We start from the raw sequence: 21,439 nt of genomic DNA on the forward strand, positions 1-21,439 counted from the left end.
ACTGAGGCTTCTTAGAATCAAAACACATTGAGATACAAGTACATAGCCAATATTCATAACTTTAACTACAAAAATGGTACACACATACAGACAACATAATCATAACCAGAAAATTATAACCTTTCCATAAACACCTTACACGACAACCTTTGTACAATATTTGCTGCAAATATATAACAGTGGTTGCAACAATGATCTATACAGTCACAGGTTATGTCCGTAACGTCATACAACACAACTGGGGACACCCTCTCCCCTCGCACGGTTTAAAGGGTTGTAAAATGAAAGAAATCAAGGACCCCGGTGGTTGTGGGACAATCTGCTAGAAATACACTCATCTATGTAATGAGATTTCAGGATTGTCTCCTCTCTTGTTGTAAACCCTTGAAGGTTGGTTGAGTTAGTGGAAAGGGATGGAAACAGCTACAAGCATGCTGGAGAGCTCTTTTTGTTGAGACTGTCACCAGGTTAGATAGATCATCATCGGGATTCATGGTCTGTTACTGTCCAATTTTTTAACTTCTCAGCTCTTTTCAACTTTTTTACACTTTCTGAATTACACCCCTATGACAACAGGAGTTTTCACTGGCCTAGTCTTTTATAGCCTTCTAAATCCTTCTGCAGTGCAAGGATCCCTAGGAAGGGGAATTTCCACTATACAGTCTGGTAAGTCCTAGCACTTCACCCTATGAATAAAATGGGAAAAGGTTAGATTTGCTGAAAGTTTTTCATTACAGCTGGCACTTCTGAGCCTCCTGCTGGGAGCAGCCATGTTGTGGGGATTCATATGTGTTTCATATGTGAAAGTGTGCAGTGTTGTAGCTGTGTTGATCCCAGGATATTAGAGAGATATAGTAAGGTGTGAAAGTGGCAGTGTGTAGGTCCAGTCCCTGGCTAGCCTGAGAATATGGAGCCTGCAAAATTGGCATAACTGAGAATTGCAGCTATTGGCTCTTGCTCTGCCCTTTAGCCACACCTCCTCCCTCTCTATTACAACACTTAACACTTTTTTGTTGTAATTTTTTATTTCCTCTCCCATATACAAAACCAATCTAGGAAGAAAACAAATATATGGAAATAAAAATACTGGTCTCAAATCTGCAGCTGAGTCAAAGCAAACATCAGTGTTACATAGCTGACCAAACAAAATCAGTTGCTGGGCAAAAAGCAGGAGTTACCAAAAAAAAAAAAAAAAAAAGTCACTAAAATACACTGTTAAGCAAGCAGTAAGTCTGGCCATGATATTTCCTTATTACAGCCATCTTAGACTATATCCAGACTTCCTGTTTTTTCACACTTACCTTAGTATGTACAGAGAGGGAGATAAATGTGATAGCTATTTCCCCTCTCCCTTCCCCCCAGCTTGCGTTTGTTATGCTAAGTTCCTGCAAAGGCCTGCTAAGTGCAACAAGCAGAATAATTGATAGTCCAGCCCAGTAATTGGCAGTGGCTAGGACACCTGGCTGGTTGCTGAAATGCACCCTACAGATGAGCCATTCCAGCAACATCTGTCAGTTTGTAAGGCAATATACAGACTCAGCTGCAAGTGAGACACCAGCTGTTTTTCCATATTATTGCTCATGTCACATATTCTGCTAGAAACTATATTGTTTGATAGAGGAACAATTTCTAATTGCTTTCCTTGCTTCTCTGCTAGCATTATGTTTGTCATGTCCTTCACTGCTGGAAGAATCAGTTCTTCAGCAATTGTATGAGGTTTCCCAGCTTTAGCAATTCTGTAGCTAACTTTGTATGAAGTTTGAGTGCTTTATTGTTGACATGGGTTGTGTTAATAACACGCAGTTTTCCAGTCTTCAATTTGCTTAATTTTCATTTGAAAAATTCTGCAGGTTTATCTGTATACAGAGCGTGTTTTATAGCTAAATTATGGCTGAGTTTAGTAGGTACGGTAACTCCTCGCTTAACATTGTAGTTATGTTCCTGAAAAATGCTATTTTAAGCAAAACGATGTTAAGCTAATCCAATTTCCTCATAAGAATTAATGTAAATAGGGTGCGCTAGGTTCCAGAGAAATTTTTTTTGCCAGACTAAAGACTATACACATATACACAGTATAAGTTTTAAACAAACAATTTAATACTGTACACAGCAACGATGATTGTGAAGCTTGGTTGAGGTGGTGAAGTAAGAGGGTGGGATATTTCCCAGGGGATGCCTTACTGCTAAATGATGAACTAGCACTCAGCCGAGCCTTCAAGGGTTAACATGTTGTTGTTAATGTAGCCTCACACTCTACAAGGCAGCACGAATGGAGGGAGGGGAGACAGAGACATACACACTGTGTGAGAGAGAGATATGCATTGCCCCTTTAAGTACGCTGACCCCATTGTAAGTACACTGCCCTTTTAAGTAGACCAGCAACTTGAGACAGCAGCTGCTGCCAGGAACCTCCCTCCGTCCTGAGCCTTGTTGTGTCCTCGTCCCCCTGCCCCAGTGCTCTATGGAGATGGGGTAAGCGGGGTTGTGGGGGGTAGGAGCAGCACCCTCACATTAGCACCTTTCTTCCTCCCTGCCCCGCACAGCAAGCAGGAGGCTCCCAGGAGCAGCTCCAAGGCAGAGAGGGTAGGAGCAGCACATGGCAGTGGGTGGAGGGACAGCTGAACTGCTGGCAATTGATAACCTGCTGGGCGGCTGCTGCACAGGGAATTTAGGGGAGGGGGGAGCTGATAGGGGGCTGCTGGTCCACCCTGGTTCCAAGCCCCCACCAACTAGCTCCAACGGGCTGCTCTTTCTGCAAGCAGTGGACAAAGGTGACGGCATGGATCACTCGATGAGAATCTGTCTATTCATTCCCTTTGGGGCACCTGCCATTGGCTGCTGTCAGAGGACAGGATACTGGGCTTGATGGACCTTCTGTCTGACCCAGTATGGCCATTCTTATGTAAAGTAGGTGGCTGCCAAACAACGTTATAAGGGAGCATTGTGGAACTTTAAATGAGCATGTTCTCTAATTGATCAGCAAGGAAACCACATTAATCGGGAAGATTTTAAGTGAGGATTTACTGTATTAAACACTAAATAGAAAGCATTTTATAACACGGAACACACTGCAGCGATTATCTACTTCTGGGGGAATTCTGCACCACTGCACAATGCAGAATTTGTGCAGAACATTAATTCTGTGCAGAATTTCATTCCCCCCCCCACAGAATTGACATTGCAGAGCTGTTGGTTGCCACTAGGGCCCACACAGTGCCTGGCTCCTCAGCCCCCAAATAGAGGACGCTGCTGGGACAGTGGGGGACAACTAGGAGCTGGAGGGTTCTCAGCAGCTGCTGTTCCTGGCACACCCTGAAGGAAGGACGCAGCATGCAGGAAACTCCACACAAGCCCACTCTGACCAGCATCAGGCTGTTTCTCCCTGTGGATCCCTGGGCTCTGGGGGAAGGAGGTGCGGGTGTCTGGCCTGAGACTGGGCACAGGGGTGGGGGGGGGGTGGTTTGCAGGTGTCTGGGTTGAGGGGCATCCTGTAGCTGGGCTTTTTTGGGGGTGGGGGGTGCAGGTGCCTGGCCCTGCTGCTCAGCTTTGGGGGTGAGGGTGTCTGGTCCAGGGGGCCACATGCAGCCACCTCCAGCACCCCCCAAATACCCTCTCCCAGTAAACACAAATCCCTCCAGCACCTCCCAATTGTACCTCCCTCCCACCAGCAGTGTCAGGATGGGGACAGGATGAAAAAAGGAGAATCAACTAAAAAAACAGAGGGACAGAATTTTACCCAAGATGTGCCCAGATGGCACATATGATACACACAGACTGAGGCGCCCAACAAAAGCATGACAAAGAAACAGAAATTGGGTTGTCATAGGGGTTTTTTAACTCTACTACTGAAGGAATATTTTTTGTTGCCTGTATTGTTATAGACATACTTGCTGACAGGTACTTCGAAATAAATTACCAACATAATTGAAAGGGGCATGATTATACCCCATTATTTTGACAAATAAAATATGCAGAATTTTGCAATATTGTGTGCAGAATTTTTTGGCCCTGTATTTCCCCAGGACTAAGTGATTGTATATCTTCTTATATAATGCACATAAAGCCAAATCTAATGTAAAGTTCCTCATACTTCCTGTTCTTCTTTGTGCTTTCATTAATTTTGTCACCTTCCATATTTTTACATTTCACCCCAGTGACTGTTATTGAGTGTGCTTCCTTATTACTGACTACACTTGTGTCCTGGTTGATTTAATTTTTTTCTATCGTATACTTTTCTTCTCAATGCTTCCACTTTTTAACCACTGATCTATTTTTGTCACATCTCCCTTATTTTCTTTTCACCTAAAATTATTTTGTGGTGTAGACTTGAATGGGCAGCTGCCAGTACTACCAGAACCCCCCGCCAGTGAAACGACTCATGGTAGTATATCTTGGCGGGTTTGGGCCTTTGTAAGATGAGTGGAAAAGTAAACCACCTCCACTATGGTTGAATGTTTTTGATGCATTGCATCACAGGCACTTATATGGTGCACAGAGAATGTTGGTGAGACCTACGTGAAGGCTCCACCCTCGCTGCCCTCCTGTGCATGTCCAGTACAGGGTTGTGGATGGTGTAACAAGACAGGGCTTCTCCCCTTCTCTCCCAAGGGACCCCCTGCCACACCCAGAGTCTCTTTTAGGCCGTTTTATTTTCCAAACTTAAGCCAAAACAACAAAGACAGTTCCTCAGCTCACCACAGGCTATAACTTCCAGGAAATTTTTTCTTTTTACCTTTCAGGATCTCACTGCTTCCCCTCCCAGAGGGGCCTAGCAATCCAAATGCTACAGCTTCCTAGCTGTGAGTCGCCCTTCTCCAGGCCCAGGTGCCCTCTTTTAAAACTAATTTGGTCAGTTGATGTGGCACAGGTGCACTGACCTGGCTCTTTCTTAAAGGGTCATTGTCACCCTTTAATAGGTGAATATGTGATTCAGTGTGAAAATAAGCAAGTTTACCTATTCTCATTTTTCCCCAGTGGCCTTTCAGCAAGTACTGTATAAAAAAATACTTTCATATACTGAAAATGCACTTCCCCCCACCCCACAAATGAGTTTATTTATCAGCAATATAAATTAACTCTAAAGTACTTGCTTGGAGGTGAGCCACTGCATGTGATTCATTTACAATGACATCTAGGTTGCAGAATCTTCTGGGATCTCTGCTACTTTCTTCTGGCTTTTTGGCAGGGGTGGTCAGTTATGTCAAAACCTCATTTTGTTGTAACACTCACCTATTCCTTCCATCCTTTGTATGTTGTCATAACTTACTGTGTTTATCAAAAGGTGGGCCTGATCCTGCAGCTCACATGTGACTATCCCCATTGATTCCACTGACTATTGCCTGCCCCTTAGATTGTAAAATCCTGGGGGCAGGAACTCTCTCTCTTCTATATTGCTGGATAGCACAATGCACACCTATGCCACTGTAAAAAAAGTAAAATATCTTTTTTACATATTATCTGTATGTGCAGTAAAGACTGCATGGAATTGCAGAGACAACACGAGACGACTGAAGGAGACCACATTTTTACTTTGTGAAAACTACTTAGCTAATAATCACCAAGTGCACTAACTCAGAGCCATATGTTTTATAACTATAAATTTAAGAAAATTATTTTGTTAATGTAAAATATCATCAGTAAAGTAAAATGTCTACAACAATCAGATCTATATCAGCAGAGAGTACTTCATCCACATGCTGGAAGATACATTGTGATTACAAGCAAAATAAAATTAAAAGCAATTTAAAATGCAATGCCTATAGGCTTGTGGTACATGTAGTCAAAGACTTGGAACCAGGTCCTGACTTTCAGAGGTGCCAGGCCTCTGGATTCAATGGGAGTTTTGGGCAATACAGAAATACTGTGCTTTTCTTGGAAGAAGTCCTCTAAACTTTATATATGCACCTGTAATCAACTGATATAATTAAGTAAATGCTATATCTTATAGTGAATAAAGCTTGAAAGCAGTTGGTTGACATCTTTATTCAATTCCTTTTGATTTCAGTTCTTCTCGAACACGTTTCAGATAATTAGGATCAGGATAACCAAACCTAGGGACAAGAGAGAAGACTTGTTTGGGCTATTTACATAATGAAACAATATTTCCCAATTCTACAGCACCTTCCATTAAAATCTCTTAAAGCACTTTTACAAACATTAGTCTTGCAATGCTCTGTGAAACAAACAGGCCCTAATTTACAGATGAGAAAAGTGAGGCACAGAAAGGTTAAAGCTAAAATTTTCAAAAGCAGCCATTCATTTTGGGTGCCCAAACTGACACCTTGAACTGGATTTTCAGACCTGCTGTGTACCTACAATTCCACTTGTAGTCTATCGCAACTGTGGGCGCTCAGCAACTCTGAAAATAAGGCCCTAATTGTTTCAAAATAGGCACAGTACTCAGGCAGACCCGGGGGTGTTAATGGGATGAGGCTACAAAAGTGGTGTCTTTCGTCTCTTTTGATCTCAGGCCATACAGGAACCACTGTGAATCCTGGTACAAATTACAGCATCCTTAGGGTTGCTCTAAGTCAGGGGTCAGCAACCTATGGCACGTGTGCCAAAGACAGCCTGCGAGCCGATTTTTAATGGCACGCTGCTGCCTGCCGGGTCCCAGCCACCGGCCCCACTCAGCCCGCTGCCGAACCCAGGCTGGGACCCCGGCAGGCAGCAGCGTGCCATTAAAAATCCTGCCTGCCCCGGCCTGCAGTTCTCCGCCCCCCCGCGGGGGGCAGGGTGAAGAAGCTTGGTCCTGCCAGCTGCTGCTGCAGGTCAGGAAACTCCCCCCTCCCCCGCCTCTTCCTCCAACGTCCTGCCCCTCCTCCTCTCCCTCCCTGCCACCATTTAGCTGATGGCCTTTGTGAGGGAGGGGGAGAAGTGAAGCAGCATGCTCCTGCTCCAGGGAGGAGGCAGAGAAGAGGTGGGGATGGGGCCTTGGGGAAGGAGGTGGAATCAGGGCATACCCTCTCCAGCCCCCTGCCGTGAGCCACTCTGGGCAGGGGGCTGGGACCATCTCCACCACCCTAGCCCACACCCCCAGCCCTCTGTCCTGACCCTTTCACACGCCTCCAGCCCTGACCCCTGCACCCTCCACACATGCCCCCAGCCCTCTGCCCTGACCCCTGCATCCCCCCCAACCCCAGCCTTGACTCCAGCACCCCCTCACACTCTCCCAGCCCTCTGCCCTGACTCCTGCACCCTCCTCACAGACCCCCAGCACTGTGCCCTGACCCCTGCACCCCCCTCACACACACCCAGCCCTCTGCCCTGACCCCTGCACCCCCCCCACAACCCCAGCCTTGACTCCAGCCCCCCCAACATACCCAGCCCTCCGCCCTGACTCCTGCACCCTCCTCACACTCCCCCAACCCTCTGCCCTGACCCCTGCAGCCTCCTCACACACACCTAGCCCTCTGCCCTGATCCCTGCACCCCCCACAACCCCAGTCTTGACTCCAGCCCCCCCCACATACCCAGCTCCCCCCCAGCCCTCTGCCTTGACTCCTCCACCCTCCTCACACTCCCCCAGCGCTCTGCCTTGACCCTGGCACCCCCCTCACACACACCCAGCTCTCTGCCCTGACCCCTGCACCCCCCCAACCCCAGCCTTCATTCCAGCCCCCCCATACCCAGCCCCCCCATGCCCTGACTCCTGCACCCTCCTCACACACCACCAGCCCCTGCCCTGACTACTGCACCCCCCCACATACCCAGCCCCCCCACCCTGTGCCCTGACTCTTGCACCCCCACATTCTCACCCCCACCCAGAGCACCAAACAGGAGCTCCTGCACTCCCCCCCCCATTCCTACCTGCACCCCTCAGACCAAATGGGAGCTTCCCAGGTAAGCACTCCACACCCAAACCTCCTGCCCCAACCCTGAGCCCCCTCCTTCATTCTTGCTCTTGGCCAAACCCTTCACCCCAACCCCCAGCCTGCTCCTTCCCCCCCAGCCCTGTGCTCAGTGCACTCCCACCCTCAGCTCAGTGCAGAGAGAGAGGAAGAGAATGGGCTAGAACAGGGAGAAGGTAGGTACCCACTGTATGTGGGCAGGGCCAGGATCCCAGACCAGCAGCGGGCTGAGCAGGGCCGGCAGCTGGGACCCTGGGTGGCAGGAGCCAGTGGAAGGAACCCCAGACCGGCAGCGGGCTGAGTGGCAGCAGGCTGAGCCACTCAGCCCACTGCTGGTCTGGGGTCCTGGCCGCTGGCTCCGCTCAGCCCGCTGACGGCCCCTTGCCAGGGGTCCTGGCCACAGGCCCTGCTCAGCCTTCTGCCAGCCTCGATGAATGGAACCCCAGGCTGGCAACGGGCTGAGCGGGCCGGTGCCATAAGATCAGCATTTTAATTTAATTTTAAATGAAGCTTCTTAAACATTTTGAAAACCTTGTTTACTTTACATATGACAATAGTTTAGTTATATAATATATAGACTTCTAGAGAGAGACCTTCTAAAAAACGTTAAGATGTATCACTGGCACGCAAAACCTTAAATTAAAGTGAATAAATGAAGACTCGGCACACCCCTTCTGAAAGGTTGCTGACCCCTGCTCTAAGTGATGCAGTGGGGCTCTTATGCTAACTGGTGGGGACATGCCCCACCTGCCTTACAAATATTTATTTATTAATATTTCAGATGGTTTACAATAAAACGTTTCAATTATAGGATCTTGACATGTAAGTACATACCTTATTACAAAACTGCCAATATTTGACAGCATGTTGTATACTAACAGTCCAGTTTATATCATTCCTTTGACCTTTTTTTCAAATGATTTAAAACAGAACTATAACTTGATGTGTGTATATTTAACCATTCATATTCAACTTTTTGAAACCTTTACTGGGAAGCTGAATGTTTTCTGGGGAGGGGAGAAGGAACTCAGGGGCTAGAAGCTATGGGAAAGCAGGTGGTGTTCAATGGCAGGACCTCAGCCCTGTAATACACAGAACTGCGGTTGTCCCTGCCTCAATGTCCCGGAGTTGGTTTGGGGAGAGGGAACTCAGGGGCTAGAAGCTATAGGAAAGCAGGTGGTGTTCAATGGCAGGACCTCAGCCCTGTAATACACAGAACTGCGGTTGTCCCTGCCTCAATGTCCCTGAGTTGGTTCAGGGATGGAACCTATATATGTCAGTCTTCATCTATAACTCCTGACCTCTGGCTGGGTTACTTGTCTCTTCCCCCCTTCCAGGACTAAAAGGAGTCTGGCCCGACCCAAAGTTCTACTGGTCGCATTAGTGGGCTTTTGATCAATCGTTCCAGGAGTTTGGCCGTCCTCTTAGGGCCTCTTCTATCCCCCTTTACAGGTTTCTTCCCTTCTTTCTTCAACAGGGCAGAAGTAAAGTAAATTAGAGCAGGAACAAAAAGCCAAAGTCCAGTATTCCTGTTATTGTTTCTACTTCTGGTCAAAGGTCGTGGCAGTCTTCACTCCTGTCAGTGTAGGGTAGGGGACCCAGACTCCTATGGGCCCCAGCCCAGGGCCCCTGGGTGATACAGTCAGAAACTTGTTTTGTTTAAATCTCCTGCTGCTTCTCTGAGTTGCTTCCTACCTCAGGGTCTTGCAGCTACCTGCCTGGTAATCTTCTCTGATCCATTCTGGCAATAAAATGGTTTCTCTGAGCAGCTTCCTCTGGTCTGACCCTGTGGAGCTCCTTCACAGTGGCTGTTTCTCTGGATTGCAGCATTTTACCCTTGCTGTTGTTAGGGTGCCCATTGGCTGAAGCTGGGGACATGACTGCTTCCTTTTTAACACTTTAGTGTCCATTCCCTTGTAGGGTCTATATAGCTCATCATAAGGAGGATGTAATTCAGTTACTGTCTGCTATGTATACCCTTCTTGACTATCTATTGTTCCTCTGAGGACAATATCAAAGCATTTCAATTATTTCAAAAAGAAAAGGAGTACTTTTGGCACCTTAGAGACTAACAAATTATTTCAGTATTTCTGTTGTATTCATTTCCCGTGCCAGGGATATACTATTACTTTCATTCATTTTTAGTGAGTTTGTCTGGCACTGCTCTCACACTGACATGGCCCTTATATGCCTTAGGTTGCAAAAAGCAGTGGGGTATGGCCAATTACCCAGATTCTACAGCACCCAGGGATTCCCCACTGCATGGGGAAACTTCGCTTGCTCCAGTAGGGCTGCTTTATGGCCTGTGACAGCAAGGTTGGTGCAAAAGGGCCAAACTGGGAGCCAGGTTTGGCCCCACATCTTCTTTCTTTTAGTCTTATCCCTTATCACAAGAACATCTTTTCTCCTCGATAGTTTATACAGTAATATAGTTTACTATTTTCTCATGATAGTGTAGAGAAGTTCATTAATATAGTGCTAACCATTGTAATACTGTGGGTTACATAGTACATACAATTTCTAAGCTCCAGTAACTTGTTTTCTTGTTAAACAACATACAAAACTCTAATGCTGTAATTTAAAAAAAACTGCTGATTTGTGCATTTTGTAGTGAAGGATGTCTCACTCTGTGAAAAAAATTACTTCCATGGCTGCCAGTTTATAATTCAGAATAAAACTAAAAACATGAAGTAGACTGGATGGTTCAAAGGACTCATAAAAGGATAAAAGAGCTTTTCATTGATATGTCACTGGCATGACTATGGCTCAGGTTAGGTCTATAGGGACCATGAATCACAAGCACTCATACCACCAAAACTGTCAATGACAACTGAAACTATTGTTGGCAACCTCAGAAAAGAGGCCAAGGACACGAAGACTGAAGACCCCAAGGAGATACTACCTTTTCGTCAGAGATGCGATACATTTGAGGGGATGTTTGCACATCTCATCTATGTTGTACCATTTTCTATGGATAAAAACAGTCTTCATAGCTCTGTCCACGAGAAGTGAACTGCTGCAACTTGCAACAGAGTGACTTCTCTTGTACAAGCTGCAACTGAGCACAGCATCTACCCCAGCCATCCTGTTTTGAGTGCACACAGTGCTCTGCACCCACAAGCAGCACTCCTTGCAAGTGGTGCAGGATATAGGGATTGTTGCACCTACCCCACAGTTCCTAGCACAGCTTCCTAGAGCAGGTGCATTAATGTCTATGGTCTACAGCGTATATGGCCACCTGTTTACATTTTGGGTTTGTTCCAATGGATGCTTCTAATAGTTCTGGCCTGTCCAAAGACATACACATGCACTACGAGGGGAAGAGCCTATGCCCTGTTACTCCCTCACCCTTGCAGATACAATGGTGGAGAGTCATTAGGATCTCTCAAAGTGCTGCTAGACTGACTCTGGGCCTGGAGATCCAGACCATATTGCAATGATCATCTAGGACAGTGGTTTTCAAACTTTTTTTCTGGTGACCCAGTTGAAGAAAATTGTTGATGCCTGCGACCCAACGGAGCTGGGGATGAGGAGTTTGGAGTGTGGGAGGGGCTCAGGGCTGGGGCAGAGGGTTGGGGTGAGGGCTGCGGAGTGGGGCTGGGAATAAGGAGTTCAGGGTGTGAGAGGGGTCTCTGGGATGGGGCAGGGGGTTGGGGTGCAGGCTCTGGGGTGGGGCCAGGGATGCAGGAGGGGGCTCCGGGTCTGCGGGGGTGGGAGGGAGGAGGCTCAAGGCTGTGGCAGAGGGTTGGGGGCGAGGGCTCTGAACTGGGGTTCAGGCTCTGGGATGGGGCTCAGGGATGTGGCAGATGGTTGGGGTGAGGGCTCTGAGCTGGGGATGCAGGCTCTGGGGTGGGGCCCAGGATGACAGGTTTGGGATGCCGGAAGGGGCTCCAGGTTTGGGGGGGCACTCAGGGCTGGGGAAGGGGATTAGGACATGGGCTTACCTTGAGCAGCTCCCGGTCAGCAGTGCAGCAGGGGTGCTAAGACAGGCTTCCTGCCTGTCCTGGCACTGCAGGCCACACTGCATCCCGGAAGCAGCCAGCAGCAGGTCCAGCTCCTAGGCGGAGGCGCGTGGCTTTCACCTGCAGGCACCGCCCCGACAGCTCCCATTGGCTGGTTTCCAGCCAGTGGGGGTGCGGACCCAGTGCTCAGGGTGGGGGCAGCGTGCGGAACCCCGTGGGGCCCCTCACCCCAACCTTAGGAGCTGGACCTGCTGCTGGCTGCTTCCAGGGCACAGTGCGGTGTCAGAACACGTAGGGACTAGCCTGCCTTAGCCGGGCAGCACCGCCAATGGGACTTTTAACGGCCCGGTCAGCGGTGCTGACCAGAGCCGCTGCGACCCAGTACTGGGTTGCAACCTGCAGTTTGAAAACCACTGATCTAGGAGATGAGAAGATTGGATTCATTTACATATTTAATTATTTTGAAATTTGACTCTTTAATTTGACTGATTATTCTGTTTTGGTATATATGTATTTATTTATGCCCTTGGAGGAGCCTCATAGGACAAACAAATAATTTAAAAACTAATTTTGCACCTGTCATAAATATAAAGGGAAGGGTAACCACCTTTCTGTCCATAGTGCTATAAAATCCCTCCTGGCCAGAGGCAAAACCCTTTCACCTGTAAAGGGTTAAGAAGCTAAGATAACCTCGCTAACACCTGACCAAAATGACCAATGAGGAGACAAGATACTTTCAAAGTGGGGGACAAAGGGTCTGTCTGTCTGTGTGATGCTTTTGCTGGGAACAGATCAGGAATGCAGCTCAGAACTCCTGTAAAAAGTTAGTAAGTAATCTAGCTAGAAATGCATTAGATTTCCTTTTGTTTAATGGCTGGTAAAATAAGCTGTGCTGAATGGAATGTATATTCCTGTTTTTGCGTCTTTTTGTAACCTAAGGTTTTGCCTAGAGGGATTCTCTATGTTTTGAATCTGATTACCCTGTAAGGTATTTACCATCCTGATTTTACAGAGGTGATTCTTTTACCTTTTCTTTAATTAAAATTCTTTTTTTAAGAACCTGATTGCCTTTTCATTGTTCTTAAGATCCCAGGGTTTGGGTCTGTGTTCACCTGTGCAAGTTGGTGAGGATTTTTATCAAGCCTTCCCCAGGAAAGGGGATGTAGGGCTTGGGGGGATATTTTGGGGGAAGACATCTCCAAGTGGGCTCTTTCCCTGTTCTTTGTTTAACACACTTGGTGGTGGCAGCATAGGGTTCAAGGACAAGGCAAAGTTTGTACCTTGGGGAAGTTTTTAACCTAAGCTGGTAAGAATAAGCTTAGGGGGTCTTTCATGCGGGTCCCCACATCTGTACCCTAGAGTTCAGAGTGGGGAAGGAACCTTGACAGTACCAAATGTGTATGTTTTTACAGAATGTTAATATGGTATTTTTCATTCTGTATCTGGGACATGTGCTGAAGTGGGAGTTGGGGTGTGGGTTCTTGGGGGATGGGTAAAGCTGAAACAGGTGGAGAACCACCACATCTGCTCTCAGACTTGCTTGCTCTGAAGAAAGGAGAGTACTTTACAGCCAGCAGAGATCAGTTGAGTAGCTACTTGGGTGCCTTTTGTCATATATGCAGCTAGTAGGTGAGTGGCTTGACAGGTGACAGAGCCAGTGCCATTAATTGTGAGTGTCACAAAGGGTGTATCATAAATATAAAGGAAAGAGTAGCATAAAATTCCTCCTTGCAGCTGTATTGAATCGCTTTACCTGTAAGGGGTTAAGAAGCTCAAATAACCTGGTTGGCACCTGACCAAAAGGACCAATAAGGAAAGAGGATACTTTCAAATCTGGGCGGGGGAGATTTTGTTTGTGCTCTCTTTGTTTGTTCCCTCTCTGGACAGAGAGAGAGAGACCAGGCAAGAAATGATCCATCTAAGATTACAAAAATTGTAAGTAAGGCAAGGAAATGCATTAGGTTACCTTTTGTTTCAGCTTGTGAATTTTCCCTATACTAAGAGGTAGTTTTATTCCTGTTTTTATAACTGTGAAGCTGAGTCCAGAGGGGAGTCCTCTGTGTTTTAAATCTTTTTATGACACTGTAAAGTTACCTTCCATCCTGATTTTGCAGGTGTGATCCTTTTACTTTTTTCTTCATAATAAAGATCTTCTTTTAAGAACCTGATTGATTTTAGTGTCCTAAAGATAAAGGGTCTGGTCTGTACTTACATTAAAGGCAACTGGTTGGTATATTATTCTCAAACCTCCCCAGGAAAGGGGGTGAAGGAGCTTGAGGGGATATTTTGGGGGAATAGGGATTCCAAGTGACCCTTCCCTGAATTTTTATTTAAATCACTTGGTGGTGACAGCAATACCATCCAAGGACAAGGAAAGGAATTTGTGCCTTGGGGAAGTTTTTAACCTAATCTGGTAGAATATAAGCTTAGGGGGTCTTTCATGAGGGTCCCCACATCTGTACCCCAGAGTTCAGACTGGGGAGGGAACCCTGACACGGTGCAACGTAGAATTGTATTTGGAGGAATAACAGCATTGTTGTATCTACTGTGCTTGCATTCCCTGACCACACCGGCTCTGCAACAATAAAGTGACTGAGTGGAGTATGTAATGGTGCTTAGTCTTGCCTAGAGTAGGTAAAATTGCTTTGGTGGTGGTAATGTCTGTGTATTACTGAAAGAAGTTTTGTGCATGGACACAAGGGGCCTGTTTCTCCACTGCCTTGCACCTTGCGTAGTTATTTACACCTGTGCAAACTGAGTGTAAAATGTATCAAATCAGGATTCTTACAGCAACCCACTTTTCACAGTCGTAAATGACAACACAAGGTGCAAGGCAGTCGAGAGTGTGACCCAAGATGTTTTACACAAGTGCCAGTAACTTGCAATGGTGTTAGCAATGCCAAAATTATTTAGTAGAAAGAAGGTTCAGGCCTGTCAATCCAGCATGTTTGGCAAGCATTAAATTCACTTAAAAATACTCACATTTCAGGTCCCCCAGATATGCTTGTTTTATGGTGAATATCATTCCAGGTGATCGTATCATTTGCACCAGAAGTACGTGATTGCCCCACCGTGAAGATCAATCTTTGGTCAAAGGCCCTTGTAAGCAGCTGCAAAATTTCTCTTCCTTCCTTGTTGTCAGGTAAGTATGCTGTTCGACTTGTTCCAAAATATTGTCTGCCTGGGTTTGGATGGTTTTTCTGTTTTGTAAAGAATACAACACAAATGGTCTGTAAACCCAAGGCCCTTCATTTTTGGCTCTTTAAAAAAAAATTTCTTGAGAATGTATCAGTATTTATTACAACTAAAAAAAAAATGGGGAGAAGGGCAGCAGGACGAGAAATCAGTAAAAATCAAAAGTGAAGGACAGCAGGCAGGAGGGTGATGTTTGGTACTCACAGGGGTAGAGCGATGCCCGCTACATCCTGGTATTCGGTAGGTTTGGAGCAGTGCCAAGTACTTACAGGTGCAGCAGGGGACCTCATGATATAGCACTTGAGGAAGCCTTCCACGCCCTATGGGTCTGTCACTGCAGTGGTCAGGCAGCTTCAGCTGCCAGGACCCAGGTCTCTTCCCAGGTCTGCTCTCCCACTGAGCAAAGGGAGCCATGCTGAAGGGTGATGGCCAGGAGGGGAGCAGAAGACTGTGCCCTGCGAGTACTGGCTCCCCTGCCAGACAGAGCTCCCTCCCGACCCTTTAGAGAAAGTGGAAGGGACCATGCTGAAGGACTGGAGTCAGGAGGGTGTCCGTCTGATAGAGAGGCTAGTACTCATAGGGCGCAATGTTCAGCTCCCTGTAGGCCTGTTGCTGCAGTTGGGCATTCTTGGCTGATGGGACCCAGCTCCCTGCTGTCTCTGAAAAATTCATGGGTTCCAAAAAAGCCAAAAAGTTTGGGTGAAAAGTTTGGGTGAAAAATTGATAATGCCTGAAAACTGACTTTTTCAAAACCCCAGAATTTTTCAGAGAAAATCAGTAAATATCCAAAACAAAGGGCCTTATATATACACCATAGATACTGGCAGATGTGTGAAAATGAATCTGCCACCTCAATTTCTGCAATGCTCTTTATTCCCATCTCCCCAAATCCATTCTCCAACTCCTTCAGTCTGTTCAAAATCACATTGCATGCTTAATTTGACTTTGCCTTTCTATTTACACATCTTCTCTTTCACTTCTTCACTGGTTTCCTGTGTATCTGAGGTATCACTGAAATTCATCCTCACTTTCAATAGCCTCACCAGAACTGTTCCTTGTTAGGGCATCTCATCTCTCCTTTCTTCCCTGCCCATCCCCTTCATTCAGTTTCTCACATTTTCTTGTCTCAATTAATTCATTCATTGTTGTTTCTAAATATCATGTTCTTGCTCTCTCTCTTCCTCCTCTCCCTTGCTTTTCTACTGATGTCATTGCAAGTGTTATTTGGTCTGCAGTAGTACCTAAGTGTCTTGATCAGGGCCCTATTGTGCTAGATGCTGTAAAAACACATAACATAATCCAAAGCCCTTACAATCATTTCCTCCCCACAATGAACTACACACTTCTGTAGCCAAGTGCTGGGCCTGATTCCCCCCTCACAGCAGTTTTACACCAGCATCACTTCACTGATTTCAATTGAGTTATTTCAGATTTACACCTACATGAAAGGAGAAACAGGCTCATTGCGTATAACAGTGAGGGCTTCCATTTTGGTTTTATCTTTCATTTGTATTGATTAATATTTGATATTTTTGTGTTTCCCTTGTAGCTCTGATCCAGCATTGGGTGTTAGTACTGCATATTAATAGAAGTCCATAGAGAAATATCATCATATTATATGATGTGATATGAGATCCTATTTGGAAAACTGGGATTTGTAATGTATATTCAGAGTACCAGAGCCTAACAAAAATATTGGAATAAATATCTGCTGGATTAAAAAAAAAATCTCTTTAGGATTGGAAAAATATTGGATTCTATCTTCGATTTCGGTTTTGTTAACAAACACCTTTCACACACTTTCAAATATACTTACCGTTTGAACCCCACCTGGCATATGATAGTCAATCTTAATAGTCCCACACTGAGGATAGCCAGTGACTGGATAAGGAAGCTTTGAGAAAGACATTGTTCCTTCTGGCTGATTTCCTTGTATGAGTCCATAGAATGTATTACAGACAGGACAGGCAGGTTTATACGTCATTGCCTCTTGGATGCATGCTTTGCAAAATTCATGTTTGCACTTTTGCAGTACTTCTTTTTGATAGATTTTATCCATGCAAATGGCACACTCATCTTTGTCTTCCTCTCCTCCTGCTAACTTTGGACTAGGTTGTTTTTTGGGAGGAACTCTATTCATTTTCCTATCATCATTTGCATCCTGGGAAGTTCCTGTAGCACCTCTCCAGCTGGTACCATAAGGAAGAGCTGTCCCTTCTTTAATCTTTACAGGGCCTTCAATGTAAAGAAAGCTCCTGATGTGCTTTTCAGCAGCATGCAGAAGATCTGGTAAACCTTTTAAACTGAGTTTCTCCTCCTTTTTCTTAAGTATTATACCTGGGTTTTCCAGTTGTAGTTTATTAAAGTGTTTATTCAGCTGTTTTTTCTGATCACCTGAAAGTTTCAAGCAGAGGTCTTTTTCAGTTATCATTGCTGAGGCCTTCTGAAATGCACTAATGAAGCTTTCATAAGCATGTGCAGACATATCTGAATCTTTGTTCTTGGGTTTAAATATGATGCATGCTCTCTGGTTCTGTGGAGAGCCCTTGTTTTCTATTATGGTATCAAATGTTTGATTTATCAGTTCAATTTCTTTATTTAATATTGTTTCCAAGAGTTTAAGCCTAACAGAATCAACTTCAATTCCATTCCTATATGTGTAAGCTTCAGATGTTATTTTCACAGGTTTTTCAAGTGGGCTGTTCATACTTTTTTCATCAAGAAATTTTTTCGCAGCCAAAATCTCATGTGCTGGACCACGCAGTATTACTGTACTTCCTTCATTTTTGGCAAGAAGATTCCTATACCTGGTATTTAATTTCTGTAGTGTTTCATTTAACTGGGAACTGTTTGTCAAATAAACTTTTTCTTGTTTTAAATCTGCTATTCCTTTTTGAAAATCAGTGATAAAAGACTGCTGAGCTCTCTCTACTAATCCAGAACTCCCAACAGATATGAAGTATACTGAAGTGAGTCCATTGTCATGCTCTTTGCTTTTTATCTTTACGTTGAAACGTTGCTGTAATTCTTTAATTTGTTCTTCATAGACATGGTTAAAGTATTCATAGAGAGCTGACGGAACTTCAATATTGTTCACTTCATCCAAACCATTCTCATTCATATCTTCCAAATCATTCTTTCTTTCAAAGTGTGAAAAATCAGTGTGTTGGTCATTTTTTATAAGGAGTTCATCAAAATAGTGATACACTTTTTCAATATCTGCATAGTCTCCTGTCACTTTCTCGATGCTGTGGTCACTAGAATTTTTTTCTATTTTTAAGTTTGGCCACAGAATGGTCACTTGTTGTCTTTCCTGTTTAGTGAACAAGTCGGTATTCAAGGTTGCAGACACGTGGAGAAAAATCTGAAAATGAAAGAACAAGCAGAGATCATTAGCAGTTTTCCTAAAATTGTCAGCTTGTTCTTTCAAATATTTAATTAAAAAATCTTTCTACACTAGTTCTCAGTTTGCCAAGATTATTTTGTTCTTACTATATATAAACACTCTTGCATATAGTCTTCTTTGAACTCATGTATACTGATATACTGCCATTAGTATCCCTATGTACACATGCATGAGAACCAATCTTGCTCCCAATGAAATCTGTGGAAAAACTGCCCCACTCCAGTTCCCATTAGAAGATGGGAATGTAGAGGCCATCCACAGCTCTCTTAAATTGAGACCCAGTACACATTAGCACAACATAAAAAGCAACTCATGATCTACTTTGCTGGTACGTATTATTCCTTATCCCACAGGAACTAAGGACCATCACAAACCTCATGACGCCAAGTGCAAGGCGCACTTCTTTGACCTGCCTTCCCTACCAAAAACAGACAGAGCAGTACAGACATTCAAAAACAAAGAAACAACCCAAAACCCCACCAAAACAAAGGACTACATTAGATGAGAGAATGAACCACTTGTCATAGATGTGCTTGACACTTATTGTATACTGGAATGTGCTCAGATTCTACGATGACAAGAGCAGTGTAAGAACCTATATGGAATAGAATATCTGATTGTATTTACTAGTTCCTTTGAAAGGGTTCCTGTACGTGCCTCAGTAGCAGCCAGGCATACAAATTGGTTCTGAAAAATATAAATGTCCCTCAATTTCAGAGGACGTACACATGCCACAAACATAATTATGACTGCAAATCCCTACCACTGCATTACAAGTCACCATGCCATACTGTATGCCTATATGTTAATTAGGAGTATGGACATGTCTCAGTGGTTGCTGACCATGAAGTTTATAAATCTAATGCACAGTAACAATTTCCAACTCTTCTGTTCTGGCTAGAAGGTGAAATGAGCTCTTTCTCTCCAACTGGTGTATGGCAGCAGAGCTGTACATCTGTAAGTCATGAGAATGTGAGAGCGGGGTGAGTTATTTTTCTATATTAAACATACCTTTTCAGTAAATGCTCTAGAAGATGAACTGGCATCATGTTTTTCACCAAGCTGTTTCTTATCAGATTTCTTCTGAAGTTGTGAAAAGCCTGAGGTGCTAGATTGGCCCGAGGATTGTATTGTAGGCTGGCTTTCTCCATGATCCTCTATCTCTGAATCTGCCTGGATAAATATCTTCAGACTTTTGCCATCAATTTCTAGGGCATGGTCTTCACGTGATTTCACACAGTTCTTATCTATTGTGAGGTGGGAATAAATTGGAGGAGGAGAAGGGATCCTCTACTTATTCTGGTGTATCAATGAACACTAAACAGTCAGATTCTTCATTGCTTTGCCCCAGTGTAGTCATTTTCACATGTGTAAAAGCCTAACATTCTGATCTGGTATGGTTTTACACCCACTCTGCACCCCTATGAATGATTACACAAGGGGAAAGGAAGAGGGAAAAACAACCCCCAAGGAATGCACACATACTGTATATACTGTGAATTTTAAGGTTTGAAACAAAATGTGTTCAAGCCTCTTTTGTACTGCCCCAGTGCCGGGGTCCTTAGGTGCTGGCCTAGGCCATGGCACAAATTAGGGCCCACCATCTAACTGTTATACTGTATAGCACTTTTCATGTGTGCATCTCAAAGAGAACTATGCTGGTTGTCAATGGCTACTAAGGTTCCCATCCATGTTCTCTTCTCCCTGACCATGTCCCTACACCAAGGACCAAGATGTGGGTAACATAGGAGCAGTTATGGGAGTTTTACATTACTCAAAGTTTGCTCTACACGTAGTACAGCCAGCACTTGGCAGAGCTACCATGCCACGGACCTAGAGAGGTTCACAGCTGGGGTGCTGCCTAGGGGCATTAGCAAGTATAGCACAGGTGGCTACGGCTGGCACATCACCACCCTGCTGAATGTCATAGCTGATATGCCATCCATTGCCCCTGCTGAGTAGCAGCTTGCAAAATGTTTCAAGGGGCCCAGCCTGCTGCCATGCCGAGTGACACAGTTGGCATGCTGTCACACTGCACTATGGGCGCACACGATTGCTGTGGCACAACTGGTGGGCTGCTGCCATGCCATGCCGCTGAGGGACAGGACTGGCACTCTGCATCACTGGGGGCATGGATGGCACACCCCGCGTTCTCCCACCTCTAGGGCATGGCTAGCTCTCCCAGGCTGCACCCCTCACAGGCCTGGGACACACCCGGCTTGCACACACAGACACAGAGGGCACGGCGGGCACACCCTGTGGACCACCCCCCCCAGGGCATGGCTGGCACCCCCCCCCAACCCCCTTTGGGGCTGGCATGCACTGACATGCTGTTGAGCTAAAGGGCGCCCCCCCCCCCAGCCTGTCACCCCCGCCCCCCTCGAGAAGCCAGAGTGGAGTGGGCCATGCCCTCCCCTCAGCGAGGCGCCGAGGGCACCAGCCAGCACCCGGCGCCGGGCCGGGCCGGGCCGCGCCGCGCACCCCCCTCACCTTTCTCCGAGCGGAAGCACACCAGGTAGGCGCCCGGCTCGGGGCCCCGCTCCACCTCGCACTCGCCTCCCCCGGAGCGCTTGGCGGACTGGAAGTAGCTCTCCAGCTTGAGCCGCAGCTTGTCGCCGGGCCGGGCCGCGGGAGAGACCCGCACCAGGAGCGGGGCCGGGAGGGCGGCCATAGCGCGCGGGGCCTGCCGCTGGCGACTCGCGCGGCGGCGGCGACTCACTTTCGCTTTCGATTCCCAGCGTCGGTCGCAAACAGCAGAAACTCCACAGCCCGCGCCACGGCCCGGCCCGGCCCGGCCCGCCTGCCAGGTACCGGGGCCACCCCGTCCCGCGGCGCGTGTGGCGGGGCGGGGCGGGCGCGCTAGGGCCCCCCCGGGCGCTGCTGAGGCGCGGGCCCCGGGGCTGCGGTAGGGCGCATTGTTTGCGCCCGGGCGGTGCTTCCTTCGGGGTAGCCAACTGGCCGCTGCCAGCAACGCCTTGGGCGTGCAGGGAGCGCCACATTCGGTGCTGATCTACCCCGCTGCAGTCC

The 21,439-nt window shown here is 46.4% G+C and overlaps 2 protein-coding genes across 3 annotated transcripts in view; one reads left to right on the top strand and one right to left on the bottom strand.

Annotated features, from left to right (window-relative positions):
• Window positions 1-5,571: 5,571 nt before the first annotated feature.
• Window positions 5,572-21,426, bottom strand: DTX3L (deltex E3 ubiquitin ligase 3L). Of its 2 annotated transcripts, none has more exons than XM_073305205.1 (5): window positions 21,132-21,426; window positions 19,424-19,659; window positions 16,823-18,370; window positions 14,794-15,011; window positions 5,572-6,050 (listed from the first exon to the last, which is right to left on the bottom strand). In XM_073305205.1, the coding sequence occupies exons 1-5, from the start codon at window positions 21,409-21,411 to the stop codon at window positions 5,981-5,983; spliced, it is 2,352 nt and encodes a 783-aa protein (XP_073161306.1). In that variant the 5' UTR covers window positions 21,412-21,426; the 3' UTR covers window positions 5,572-5,980. The 2 variants fall into 2 exon arrangements, with proteins under 2 accessions (XP_073161306.1, XP_073161307.1); XM_073305206.1 differs by lacking the exon at window positions 21,132-21,426 and adding an exon at window positions 20,903-21,124.
• PARP9 (poly(ADP-ribose) polymerase family member 9) overlaps window positions 21,179-21,439 on the top strand; it is a 33,696-nt gene continuing 33,435 nt past the window's right edge. Inside the window, exon 1 of the mRNA XM_073305202.1 lies at window positions 21,179-21,219. The gene's annotated coding sequence lies outside the window, so the exon portion shown is untranslated. The remainder of the gene's footprint in view (window positions 21,220-21,439) is intronic.

Source organism: Lepidochelys kempii, chromosome 11 (assembly GCF_965140265.1).
Source record: "Lepidochelys kempii isolate rLepKem1 chromosome 11, rLepKem1.hap2, whole genome shotgun sequence".
Taxonomy (NCBI): domain Eukaryota; kingdom Metazoa; phylum Chordata; order Testudines; family Cheloniidae; genus Lepidochelys; species Lepidochelys kempii.

What these genes read in the sequence shown, in the direction of transcription:
- DTX3L (XM_073305205.1), bottom strand. Translation starts at nt 21,411, where the DNA reads ATGTGGCGCTCCCTGCACGCCCAAGGCGTTGCTGGCAGCGGCCAGTTG. An exon ending in CTAGAGCATTTACTGAAAAG is followed by an intron (nt 18,371 to 19,423) that starts GTATGTTTAATA and finishes TTTCATTTTCAG; the next exon opens with ATTTTTCTCCACGTGTCTGC. An exon ending in ATATCTGGGGGACCTGAAAT is followed by an intron (nt 6,051 to 14,793) that starts GTGAGTATTTTT and finishes TCTTGTCCCTAG; the next exon opens with GTTTGGTTATCCTGATCCTA.